This window comes from Micromesistius poutassou (assembly GCF_964030765.1).
Source record: "Micromesistius poutassou genome assembly, chromosome: 18".
Lineage (NCBI taxonomy): Eukaryota > Metazoa > Chordata > Actinopteri > Gadiformes > Gadidae > Micromesistius > Micromesistius poutassou.
This window is the reverse complement of record NC_140288.1, coordinates 15,314,706-15,328,780: the sequence shown is the minus strand read 5'-3', so window position 1 is coordinate 15,328,780 and position 14,075 is coordinate 15,314,706. Positions and strand designations below refer to the sequence as shown.

Below are 14,075 nucleotides of genomic sequence, written 5' to 3'. Positions count from 1 at the left end.
CATAACACACACATATACACACGTTAAACACACACATATACACACGTTACACACACATACACACGTTAAACACACACATATACACATGTTACACACACATATACACACGTTACACACACACATATACACACGTTACACACACATATACACACGTTACACACACACATATACACACGTTACACACACATATACACACGTTACACACACATATACACACGTTACACACACACATATACACACGTTACACACACATATACACACGTTACACACACACATATACACACGTTACACACACATATACACACGTTACACACACATATACACACGTTACACACACACACACACACACACATATACACACGTTACACAAACACACACATATACACACGTTAAACACACACATATACACACACACACACACACACATATACACACGTTACACACACACATATACACACGTTAAACACACACATATACACACACACACACACATATACACACGTTACACACACACATATACACACGTTACACACACACATATACACACGTTACACACACACATATACACACGTTACACACACACATATACACACGTTACACACACATACACACGTTAAACACACACATATACACACATAACACACACATATACACACGTTAAACACACACATATACACACGTTACACACACATACACACGTTAAACACACACATATACACATGTTACACACACATATACACACGTTACACACACACATATACACACGTTACACACACATATACACACGTTACACACACACATATACACACGTTACACACACATATACACACGTTACACACACATATACACACGTTACACACACACATATACACACGTTACACACACATATACACACGTTACACACACACATATACACACGTTACACACACATATACACACGTTACACACACATATACACACGTTACACACACACACACACATATACACACGTTACACAAACACACACATATACACACGTTAAACACACACATATACACACACACACACACACACACACATATACACACGTTACACACACACATATACACACGTTAAACACACACATATACACACACACACACACACACACATATACACACGTTACACACACACATATACACACGTTACACACACACATATACACACGTTAAACACGCACACGTTATATACATGCATACACCCAGACCGGTCCCCCCAGGACCCCCAGACCGGTCCCCCCAGGACCCCCAGACCGGTCCCCCCAGGACCCCCAGACCGGTCCCCCCAGGACCTCCAGACCGGTCCCCCCAGGACCCCCAGACCCCCAGACCGGTCCCCCCAGGACCCCCAGACCGGTCCCACCAGGACCCCCAGACCGGTCCCCCCAGGACCCCCAGACCGGTCCCCCCAGGACCTCCAGACCGGTCCCCCCAGGACCCCCAGACCGGTCCCCCCAGGACCCCCAGACCGGTCCCCCCAGGACCCCCAGACCGGTCCCCCCAGGACCCCCAGACCGGTCCCACCAGGACCCCCAGACCGGTCCCCCCAGGACCCCCAGACCCCCCAGGACCCCCAGACCGGTCCCCCCAGGACCCCCAGACCGGTCCCCCCAGGACCCCCAGACCGGTCCCACCAGGACCCCCAGACCGGTCCCCCCAGGACCCCCAGACCCCCCAGGACCCCCAGACCGGTCCCCCCAGGACCCCCAGACCGGTCCCCCCAGGACCCCCAGACCGGTCCCCCCAGGACCTCCAGACCGGTCCCACCAGGACCCCCAGACCGGTCCCCCCAGGACCTCCAGACCGGTCCCCCCAGGACCTCCAGACCGGTCCCCCCAGGACCCCCAGACCGGTCCCTCCAGGACCTCCAGACCGGTCCTTGAGGCTCCACTGACCCGTGGCCGCCTCCTCTCTGTCCCATCACAGACTCCAGCTCGTCCAGGAAGATGGTGGACGGGGCGTGGAACTTGGCCAGCTCAAACAGCACCTGGTCAGAGGCGTCATGTTATGATCATGTTATTATCATGTTATGATCATGTTATTGTCATGTTATTATCATGTTATGATCATGATCATAAAGGTTGCAAGGCACACTTGGGCATTCTGTCAATGTACAATTCTTAAACGTATTCCGCCCGAATTGTCAACAGTTTAGAGTTTTCGACGTACAAATATAAATGGACGCGTTCCTCCTAGCCCACGCCTTTTCAATAAAGTCAGCACAAATGTTCTATATTTGAATAGCTAAGCTAACATATCTGTGTCACGCATATAATGAACTTCTTTTACATGGACTTTTTTGAATAACCTAAGACGCAAATCATGATAAAATGGACAACACAAAATAAATTTCATTTCATTGAGCTCACAAAAGTGACACTATATAGTGAGTCTATTCTCCTCGCTGGAGCCCCCCCACCGGCCTGATTCAACGTGTAGAGGGAGGATTCCTGACCTCATCTGAGCACATAGGGACCTTTTTCTCTTAGACAAGTTGTAAAGAATATTGTTTTCTGTACCAAGCACATGTTTAATTTGACAAAATGTACAAAGTGTTTGTCAGTAAAAACATCCTCACAACCCAGTCCCACAAATAGATCATGCACCTCACTTGCCCATGCTCCAATTTTATGCATGTCACATTCAAACACCTTTTTGGCCACTCTATTGTCATCCATCTTCAAGAGCCTGTTCCACAACCTCATCATACACACACTCTCTCTACAGGAGTCCCACCCCGGTCTCCAGTAGTAGCTGGTATCGGTGCAAATTTATGAACGCCCATAAAATATCGGATGGCCCTGTTTTGGATTTTTTCACTCCGGGATAGTTTTTATAAACCCAGACCCTCGCCACATAGTCCAACACGGCACGCACACAAGCCTGGAAGAGTTTGGTGTACGTAGAAAAATCAATATCCCTCAGCATCTTAGTTTTGCCTATAACTCCACAAAGAGCTCTACTGGCTGACTCAGAGAGAACTGTAGTACCCTTTGTGAAATGCATATGTTCATCCAGGTATAATCCTAGGTATTTGTAACAGCTTGTATATTTCCGCTTTTTTTCCTCCTAACTGAAATTGAAATTAACTTATAGTCATTCTCCATTTACTGCACCAAGCTTCTGCACATAAGAGCATTATTTGCAGATCTTCTTCTGAGTCAGCCATCAAAATAATATCATCTGCATATAAAAGTATACTAATGTTTTCCTCTCCAAACTGTACCCCACATCCTAATGATTTAATTGTACTGGCTAGATCAACAGATTGCATGATACAATTTGCCATTTATACAGTTTTTTATGAGCCTGTAAGCGAGAATGGAGTAGAATATTTATCTTGTGTATGTTTTCCCATTTCCTTATATAGTACTTCACATAAATCATTATACCAGCAGTCTAGCTCTTTCTGGGTTCTGTGACATATGTCCAACCTATTTAAAAGCTCCAATAATGCAAATCTGAACAAAGGAAATCATTTGGGGGTTTTCTACATACTTTTCTTTTGCTTTTATGACATATTTTACTTCCCACTTCGGCAATAACATCAGACTTGAACATGTCACACCCTACATGAAAGGTCAGATTTAATAAGGAATGATCAGGTAATTTACTGTGTTCCCCAATAAGCGCCATGCAACCTGTGGCTTCAACCAATTGATTTGGTGTTTGCACTTTAAATTAAATACACTTTTCTAAACAATTCTGTGCTGCCATTACATAATCTACAACTGCCTTGCCTTTGATTGACACAGAAGTATAATTATCGTCCAAAGGACATATTCTCCCATTTATAAGACACATTTTGGAATCCCTTAGGAATTCAATTAAAGATTCTCCATGTTTATTTACATACTCATCAAGTGCAACTCTTTATGGAACCTCTCTCTTTAAGGTAGTCATTCAGATGACCCACCCTACTATTGAAATCTCCACTTATATATACAGCATCTGTGTGTGAACAAAGATACATCTGGCTGAAAAGATGATGGGTGGCTTAAATCAAGCGATCTGATTGGTTCCCAACTGTTGTATAATGAGCGTATACACACAGCTATGACGCCCGTTCAGTTTACAGAGTTCAGTATCACTCTGCGCCTAACTTCCCGCCCAACTGTTGATTGAACGCCCCTTAACTGTGGTATAATGAGCACATACCACAGCCTGTCGTGATCTATTGCTTAACTATACATGATATATATGTGTAACTATACATGATATATATGTGTAACTATACATGTTATATATGTATAACTACACATGTTCTATCTATCACCTGGCTTTACAGGTGTTAATCGTTTAATCGTTCATTAAACAACCCGTTGTGAGATGCTAACTGATTGGAAAGAGAGAATTATGTGATTATTTACGGCACTCGTATCTACTAATTGACACAGCACAAAGCAGAACAAACTGGTGTAAAACACTTTTTTTTGCCTGTTTCCGCCATCCAGTTAGTGAACACCTGTGCTCCTAACTCAGGTCCTGTCTGTCACAGTGCTGTTGAACTGTGACTCTAAGGGTCCTACCGCACCCGGATCAGCTTCTCTGAGTCTCCTCTCCACTTGCTGATGATGGTGGAGGCTGAGATGTTGAAGAAGGTGGTGCTGCACTCTGTAGCCACTGCCTTAGCTAGCAGAGTCTTACCTGTCCCTGGGGAGAGAGACAGGGAGAGAGACAGAGAGACAAAGAGACAGAGAGACAAAGAGAGAGAGACACACAAAGAGACAGAGAGAGAGCGAGAGGGGAGACAGTATGATTCCAAACAAAGGAATTGTTAAATAATAATAATGTTAAATAACAAGGGATAAGGAACTCGGTGCGGGTGACGTCAGCAGTCAACTGTGTTTACGTGGTGGTTAGGAGACCTTGATACCAGTACCAGTAACCAGGGCTGCAGAGCGCTGGTCTACAAAGGCCTTGTTGAATAGAGGGGTGCCACAGGGGAACCCCCTCTGGGGACTTTACTTTGAGTTATACTCAATCTGTGTCAAAGCTGGTAAAAAAACCAATGCTTTATTTTTTTAGTGTGTGTGTGTGTGTGTGTGTGTGTGTGTGTGTGTGTGTGTGTGCGTTTGTGTGTTGTAGTGTGTGTTTGTGTGTGTCTAGGGTGCGTGTAAACCTCTGTCTGTCTGAGTGACAGAGAAACGGTCCAATAGCAGGCCTTACCTGAAGGCCCGTAGAGCAGCAAGCCTTTCCATGGTGACAATATACCAGTGAAGAGCTGGGGGTACTGGAGGGAGGGAGAGAGAGAGAGAGAGACAGACAGACAGACAGACAGACAGACAGACAGACAGACAGACAGACAGACAGACAGACAGACAGACAGACAGACAGACAGACAGACAGACAGACAGACAGACAGACAGACAGACAGACAGACAGACAGACAGACAGACAGACAGACAGACAGACAGACAGACAGACAGACAGACAGACAGACAGACAGACAGACAGACAGACAGACAGACAGACAGACAGACAGACAGACAGACAGACAGACAGACAGACAGACAGACAGACAGACAGACAGACAGACAGACAGACAGACAGACAGACAGACAGACAGACAGACAGACAGACAGACAGACAGACAGACAGACAGACAGACAGACAGACAGACAGACAGACAGACAGACAGACAGACAGACAGACAGACAGACAGACAGACAGACAGACAGACAGACAGACAGACAGACAGACAGACAGACAGACAGACAGACAGACAGACAGACAGACAGACAGACAGACAGACAGACAGACAGACAGACAGACAGACAGACAGACAGACAGACAGACAGACAGACAGACAGACAGACAGACAGACAGACAGACAGACAGACAGACAGACAGACAGACAGACAGACAGACAGACAGACAGACAGACAGACAGACAGACAGACAGACAGACAGACAGACAGACAGACAGACAGACAGACAGACAGACAGACAGACAGACAGACAGACAGACAGACAGACAGACAGAGAGAGAGAGAGAGAGAGAGAGAGAGAGAGAGAGAGAGAGAGAGAGAGACAGACAGACAGACAGACAGACAGACAGACAGACAGACAGACAGACAGACAGACAGACAGACAGACAGACAGACAGACAGACAGACAGACAGACAGACAGACAGACAGAGAGAGAGAGAGAGAGAGAGAGAGAGAGAGAGAGAGAGAGAGAGAGAGAGAGAGAGAGAGAGAGAGAGAGAGCGAGCGAGCGAGAGAGAGACAGACAGACAGACAGACAGACAGACAGACAGACAGACAGACAGACAGACAGACAGACAGACAGACAGACAGACAGACAGACAGACAGACAGACAGACAGACAGACAGACAGAGAGAGAGAGAGAGAGAGAGAGACAGAGAGAGAGAGAGAGAGAGAGAGAGAGAGAGAGACAGAGAGAGAGATGGTGGAGGTGAGCTCCTAGAGAACATAATAATGGTGAACATGTGCAAAACATCTGTCCCCATCTGGAGGGTAAATGTCACAGGAATACACAAACGAATCTGGTGTCATTTCAATAAGAGATAAGTTATGGTGGAGACCTGTGTGTGTGTGTGTGTGTGTGTGTGTGTGTGTGTGTGTGTGTGTGTGTGTGTGTGTTGGTGCGCCCATTGTATGTATGTGCTTAAGCATGTGTGTGTGTGTGTGTGTGTGTGTGTGTGTGTGTGTGTGTGTGTGTGTGTGTGTGTGTGTGTGTGTGTGTGTGTGTGTGTGGTCATATTCGAGGTATGGATTTAATGTCAGGGTAACAGAAGACCCTGACCTGCTGGCTCCCTCCCTTTAAGCCCTTTAAAGGAGATGTATTCAGAATCAAAGAAATACCTTCTGTGGGTCACATGACTCACCCTAATGGGGTCACCTGACTCACCCTAATGGGGTCACCTGACTCACCGTAATGGGGTCACCTGACTCAACCTAATGGGGTCACCTGACACCCCTTAATTGGGTCACCTGACTCCCCTTGATTGGGTCACCTGACTCACCTTGATTGGGTCACCTGACTCACCTTGATTGGGTCACCTGACTCCCCTTGATTGCGTCACCTGACTCACCTTAATAGGGTAGACGACGGCCTCTTTGACTAATCGCTTGCCGTCCTCCAGACCCATGATGTCATCCCAGTGCACGTTGGGGTTGTGCACATAGATGTCCTTTCAAGACACACACGCAAATACATTTACATTAAGGGCATTTAGCAGATGCTTTTATCCAAAGAGACTTACAACCATTTATACACACATTCACACACAGATGGCAGAGTCAACCATGCACAGCATGGAGCAGATAGGGTTGAACAGGTCAACCCGCTCTACTCTTGAGCTGACCCACACTGCTATGTTTGGACTTATAATGGGGCCCTTTAAACGCAAATGGCAGAAAAGGTAAATTTATCGAATCACATCCTTTGATAGTGAGATAGTGAATTGACAGAATCAAAGACAGTATCTCTTTACTTTCCTCACTGGAGTACTTAGATACTATATTAACAAGAGAGTAGCTCTTTACTACCGCCTACTGGCAGTCTAAGGTACTAAACTAACACAAGAGAGAAGCTCTTTACTGCCTCCTCTTGGAGTACTCAGGTACTACACTAACACAAGAGAGAAGCTCTTTACTGCCTCCTCTTGGAGTACTCAGGTACTACACTAACACAAGAGAGAAGCTCTTTACTGCCTCCTCTTGGAGTACTCAGGTACTACACTAACACAAGAGAGAAGCTCTTTACTGCCTCCTCTTGGAGTACTCAGGTACTACACTAACACAAGAGCGTAGCTCTTTACACACACACCGGTGTGTGTGTGTGTGTGTGTGTGTGTGTGTGTGTGTGTGTGTGTGTGTGTGTGTGTGTGTGTGTGTGTGTGTGTGTGTGTGTGTGTGTGTGTGTGTGTGCGTGCGTGCGTGCGTGCGTGCGTGCGTGCGTGCGTGCGTGCGTGCGTGCGTGCGTGCGTGCGTGTGTGTGTGCGTGCGTGCGTGCGTGTGTGTGTACCTTGCTGATGATGGCTGCCAGTTCTCTCATTTCACTGCTCGTTGTGATGAACGCTCCCAGAGGTTTCAGCAAACGTTCCTACAACAAGGGTTGGGGGTGAAGGGTTTACAGGGTTAACCGGGTTAACAGGTCAAGAATTAACAGGGTTAACCGGGTCAGGGGTCATTAGGTCAAGGGTTAACAGGTTGACGGGTCGACAGGGTCAACAGGGTCAACAGGGTAAATGGTTAACATGATCAAGGGTTAAAGCTGGGGTAGGCAATCTATTTTATAAGCTTTTTTTGTCCTGTTTGCTAAAATTATCTTTTCATCCAGACAGCGATCAATAAATCAGAAAAATAAAACAATACAGTAGCTGTGGAAGGCCTGTGATACGCCTATCCAACCATTACAGTTGACTTCCAAGGAAATGATTGTTGGCCTACCTCTTTCTACCTACCTACCCACAGACCGGGGGTTCGTTTCCCAAAAGCATAGTTGCTAACTTCCTTAACAACCTACTTCTTAGGGAAACTGTTCCCCAAAACCATTTCACCTACATAGTAAGCTCATAGTATGGAGGATGTTATTAAACTCCATAGTACTAGCAAGGTAATGCTTCCTTCCTGAGTCCTTATTACCCACATGGTAAAGGCAAAAGGTATTTACAATGGCTCTTGGGCTGTTGTAGGTCGATATTATGCCACATGCTTCCTGGATATTCATGGTCACATGACCGATTTCAGTCTTCGTTTTCTTTTTTATGCAATTAGCATTCCGAGGTACCGCCTCCAAATGTTGGGGTGTGGAACATCACTGGACATTTAATGGCTCACAAATATTTTCTTTAACAACCCTGTTACTTTTACATATGTGATTAGATTCTGGGTAGTGGGTTTTAGAGAAGTGAATTCAGTGATAGCCTACAATTTAAAATAAAATTTAAAAAGTATCAAGAAACATGCATCCACTGCAGCGACAACACAAGATGCTGCCCCCCTGTCAAAATGAATAGGCTAACAAAATATTGTAGGAGGGAAATATACAGCCTAGGTACTGTTAAGAGATCGACAGACTTCAAACATCAAAAATCTATCATTAGAACTGAGGAAACAAGACGCATCTGGCAGGGCTTGAACCGGTGGCCAAAAAAACAAAGCTGTTACTTTCAGGGCGAGTGCTCTAACCACTCAGCCTCTGGCACAGAATTAGGGAGAAAAGTAATTTATTTACTTATCCATATACCAAAGAATAGTGCAGACAAAGCAACCGTTTGCAGCAACTATATTGTATTGCAAAGTCAGTGCCTACGCTGATGAACTCGCCAGTGTCATTAAATATTTGTGTGACGCTTTTTCTAAACACACAATTATTTCCGAAATTGTTACTAATGTTGATACAAAGGATAGGTAGGCTATACACAATCAAGTTGGAGAATATTAACCACAACTGTATAACAAGCATGTAGTCTAAATATCAAAGTTTGTGAGGCTTCCACCTGTGAATGATTGAATGCCTCAGAGCAACTCAGAACTCCGCCTTCAGAAAACATCTGTTCACTGTGTATTAGCTGATGATAAACATCTGTTCACTGTGTATTAGCTGATGATAAACATCTGTTCACTGTGTATTAGCTGATGATAAACATCTGTTCACTGTGTATTAGCTGATGATAAACATCTGTTCACTGTGTATTAGCTGATGATAAACATCTGTTCACTGTGTATTAGCTGATGATAAACATCTGTTCACTGTGTATTAGCTGATGATAAACATCTGTTCACTGTGTATTAGCTGATGATAAACATCTGTTCACTGTGTATTAGCTGATGATAAACATCTGTTCACTGTGTATTAGCTGATGATAAACATCTGTTCACTGTGTATTAGCTGATGATAAACATCTGTTCACTGTGTATTAGCTGATGATAAACATCTGTTCACTGTGTATTAGCTGATGATAAACATCTGTTCACTGTGTATTAGCTGATGAGTACGCAGCTAATCAACGAAGAGGTCAGCTACGTATTGCTATGTTGGGTGGAGATTTTTGGGAACCACTCGTACTTCGGCTGCTGCATAGTACAACTGGGCTTAGTAATAAGTCTGCAAAATGCTAACGTCCTGACTGTTCTGGGAAACGCACCCTGCGCTCCCCCCCTGCAATCACTGTGTACACCCTAAGCCTCTGCCTACAGAGGACTGTTATTAAAGCCTGCTGGCTAGTGGTGGATTCTTTTGTTTGCTCTAACGGAGGGATGGGATTCTACCCTAGCTTTAACGACCTCAAGTGTTAACCAGGTCGACAGGGTCAGGGGTCAACAGGGTTGAGGGGTGAAGAGGGTCAGGGGTCAACAGGGTTGAGGGGTGAAGAGGGTCAGGGGTCAACAGGGTTGAGGGGTGAAGAGGGTCAGGGGTCGACAGGGTTGAGGGGTGAAGAGGGTCAGGGGTCGACAGGGTCAGGGGTCAACATGGTTAACAGGGTGAGGGGTCAACATGGTTAACAGGTTGAGGGGTCAACAGGGTCAACAGGGTCAGGGGTCAACAGGGTCAGGGGTCAACAGGGTCGGGGGGTGAAGAGGGTCAGGGGTCAACAGGGTCGGGGGTCGGGGGTCAACAGGGTCGGGGGTCAACAGGGTCGGGGGTAAACAGGGTCGGGGGTCAACAGGGTCGGGGGTCGGGGGTCAACAGGGTCGGGGGTCAACAGGGTCGGGGGTCAACAGGGTCGGGGGTCAACAGGGTCGGGGGTTGGCCGGCTGTAGATACCGTGTGGTCGGTGTCTGCGTTGCCTCTTCTGCTGGCGTCCGGGATCACAGCCTTGTTGTCCGTCAGCTGAACACAAAACCCACGGTCACTACACTGGAACACACTGGAGTAATGTATCCAAGTGATGACATAATGAGATACTAATGATATAACCTTGTTTACATTGTTTACTAATCCATTTAAAAATGGGTTTGTTTAAATTCCCCTTGCACCTAGATAAAGTTAACTTCCTCTCTCTGATTCTGACTCAGCCATGGCCCATGAACCTTTTCCTATAAGGATCATGTACACCCCATTGGCTCGTTGAGAATGTCTGCCTGTGTCTTGCCATGATCATGCTCTATTAAATTCTCTAATTAAGAAGTATGCTTAAACATATTATTTTTCACCACACACCAACTGTAACTACACACTATTCTCTTCAGATGTTCCTATGAGGTCCACTATTCTCTTCAGATGTTCCTATGAGGTCCACTATTCTCTTCAGATGTTCCTATGAGGTCCACTATTCTCTTCAGATGTTCCTATGAGGTCCACTATTCTCTTCAGATGTTCCTATGAGGTCCACTATTCTCTTCAGATGTTCCTATGAGGTCCACTATTCTCTTCAGATGTTCCTATGAGGTCCACTATTCTCTTCAGATGTTCCTATGAGGTCCACTATTCTCTTCAGATGTTCCTATGAGGTCCACTATTCTCTTCAGATGTTCCTATGAGGTCCACTATTCTTTACAGATTTTCCGCTCTACCTTCCTTGAGCTTCCTTCTCCTGAAGCTCCGTTGTTAGCGATGGACGAGACGTTGAGACCAGACTCCAGCGGAGGATCCAACAGCCCGTTCTCCTGCTTAGGAAACATGCACGTTAAATACACACTTTGTACCTCTAGGCTTGGTTAAACACACACTCTATAACTCTAAGGTGTTTTGAATACACACTTTAAGCTTTCAGCTAAGGTTGAAAACACACTAGGCTTAATTACACACTTAACTACTCCTCCTTAACCCTGATGCCTTACCAACATTTGTGTAGGATTTTAAATTGAAAACAAACATACACTCTTGACTCTGATGGCTATGTGGGGTTCTGACTTCTTGGCCGCTCCTCCAGAATGTGGTCGGTGAGCGGGGGTTATTTTAGGGAGGAGCTTCACCGTGGAGGAGGGGCTCCTTAAGGATGAAACCACAGAATCTTTGTATATTAAGTAACAAAATACACATACATTTGTATTAAGACATTTAAACTGACATAGACAGAATTGTATGGTAATGTAAAAATGATTAAACAGTAATCTAGTAAAATAGTAAATAATAAGTAATCTAATAATAATAATAATAATAATAATAATAATCTAATAATAAGTAAGTAATCTAGTAAAGTAGTCTGAAACACATAAAGTCAAAGCAGTTTTACACTCTATGTGCAGACAAACTGAAAAACAAACATACCTCTTCTTGCTGCAACTTGGAACCTGTCTGGTTTCAACTGAGGAGACAAAAGTTTGACATGTAATCACTGTCCACACAGTCATCATCTAGCCAGCCAGCCAGCCAGTCAGCCAGTCATTCATACAGTCAGTCAATGAGCCAGTCAGCCAGCCAGCAGTACCATTGGGGGGGGCCCTCTTGGTGAGTCGAGGGTACTTGTTGAACTTGATGTAGTGGTAGGTCTGGTACTCCATCAGAACCGTCTCCAGGTCCACGTTGTCACAGACCTCCGACCTCTGGAGACCCCCACTACACTCCCCGTCCAGGGCCCCCGCGCTGTCCATGTAGCTGCACAAAATGCACACGCATAAATATACTTATACACACACACACATATATATATATATAGATAGATAGATAGATAGATAGATAGATAGATAGATAGATAGATAGATAGATAGATAGATAGATAGATAGATAGATAGATAGATAGATAGATAGATAGAGACACACACACACACACACACACACACACAGACCCGTGCTCGACGAGGTGGTGGTATATGAGGATGAGGAGGTCCTTCTTCCGGGTCTCTGTTCTCAGTTCCTCCTGGTCGACACAAAGCAACAGCCACCATCAACTACGGCTACAGCCTTCCTCACACCACCTTCGGTGTGTGTGTGAGTGTGAGTGTGAGTGTGAGTGTGTGTGTGTGTGTGTGTGTGTGTGTGTGTGTGTGTGTGTGTGTGTGTGTGTGTGTGTGCCAAGAGACGCGACCAGACCATGTTGCCTAGGTAACCGAGGGACGCTAACTATGGCTAATTCGGTTAGCTTAACACTGAACGGCGTCCCGGCTGTGGACAGCGGAAACATGAACTTAAGCTGTCTTTATTTTTTGACAAGATTACCACCCGAACTCTTAAATTAGGAGTTTAATGAAACTCTTAATACATAAATCGGTCATTTTGTTGTCAGTACTCCGTGTATCCCCCCTGAGCCAACAGCTCCGAGCTGCTCCCCGGTACACTGGTAGTCGCCTTAGTAAAGGTTAAAGGTTAAAGGTTAAAGTGAGGAATGAACCGTAATGTGTGTGTCGGCTCACCGCCTCCCGGGCCTGGTGAGCGGTCCTCATGGACTGGTAGGAGAGCTCCATCCCGGTCTGTGGCCGCAGCGGGGGGTGAGGGCGGCGGAGCGGCGGAGCGGCGGCGGAGCGGCGGAGCGGCGGCTGTCCGTCTCTCGTTATTTTATGACGACTCCTCGACAGAATAAATACTTTCTGCTGATTTACTATTCTCTCTTCAGAATCAATACTTTAAAGTGTATACGGATACTTTCTTCACATAATCAATACTTTATACATAATTAATACTTTCTACGGAATTTATACTTTCTTCAGAATAAATATTTTCTCCAGAGTTGCTCTCCAGGATGAATATTCTCTAACTGCTCCTAACTCATGCAGCCTGTTGGTCCAGATGGCTGATGCTGTTGTTTCTGATCATATAAAACCCAACAGCTTTACTTTAGTGGTTTTTTTTGGCTGTTTCGTTATCTTGTGTATCAGATAAATTTCAGATCATTGTGAGTAAAATTACCTTTACTCAAACAACTGTATTGAGTTTGACTGTCTTTCAAATGGATAACAACTCCAACGACCACAGTGCCACAGGGATCGACATGACCCACTTCAGAGGTGACTTCATGGGACTATATTTATTTATGTATTGTTCATGGATTTATGAATCACACATACCAACCAACATATAATAACTAATAATATAATATATATAAAAATATATTAACTTTATTCCCACGCCCGCCTTGACGTCACCGTCCCCCTGTGCCGCGTCATCCTTATGTCCGTATATCAGCGCCGGCGCGTGAGGCAAA

The 14,075-nt window shown here is 45.3% G+C and overlaps 1 protein-coding gene across 1 annotated transcript in view; it reads right to left on the bottom strand.

The window, feature by feature from the left end:
• Window positions 1-13,404, bottom strand: part of katnal2 (katanin p60 subunit A-like 2) — a 17,121-nt gene extending 3,717 nt beyond the window's left edge. The window contains exons 1-12 of the mRNA XM_084483074.1: window positions 13,288-13,404; window positions 12,724-12,794; window positions 12,366-12,532; window positions 12,206-12,242; window positions 11,815-11,926; window positions 11,509-11,601; window positions 10,760-10,825; window positions 8,015-8,092; window positions 7,080-7,178; window positions 5,187-5,250; window positions 4,552-4,670; window positions 1,913-2,004 (exon numbers count right to left, since the gene is read on the bottom strand). Of these exons, the coding sequence (XP_084339200.1) occupies window positions 1,913-2,004; window positions 4,552-4,670; window positions 5,187-5,250; window positions 7,080-7,178; window positions 8,015-8,092; window positions 10,760-10,825; window positions 11,509-11,601; window positions 11,815-11,926; window positions 12,206-12,242; window positions 12,366-12,532; window positions 12,724-12,794; window positions 13,288-13,338 (1,049 nt within the window). The 5' untranslated portion in view covers window positions 13,339-13,404. The remainder of the gene's footprint in view (window positions 1-1,912; window positions 2,005-4,551; window positions 4,671-5,186; window positions 5,251-7,079; window positions 7,179-8,014; window positions 8,093-10,759; window positions 10,826-11,508; window positions 11,602-11,814; window positions 11,927-12,205; window positions 12,243-12,365; window positions 12,533-12,723; window positions 12,795-13,287) is intronic.
• Window positions 13,405-14,075: the final 671 nt, after the last annotated feature.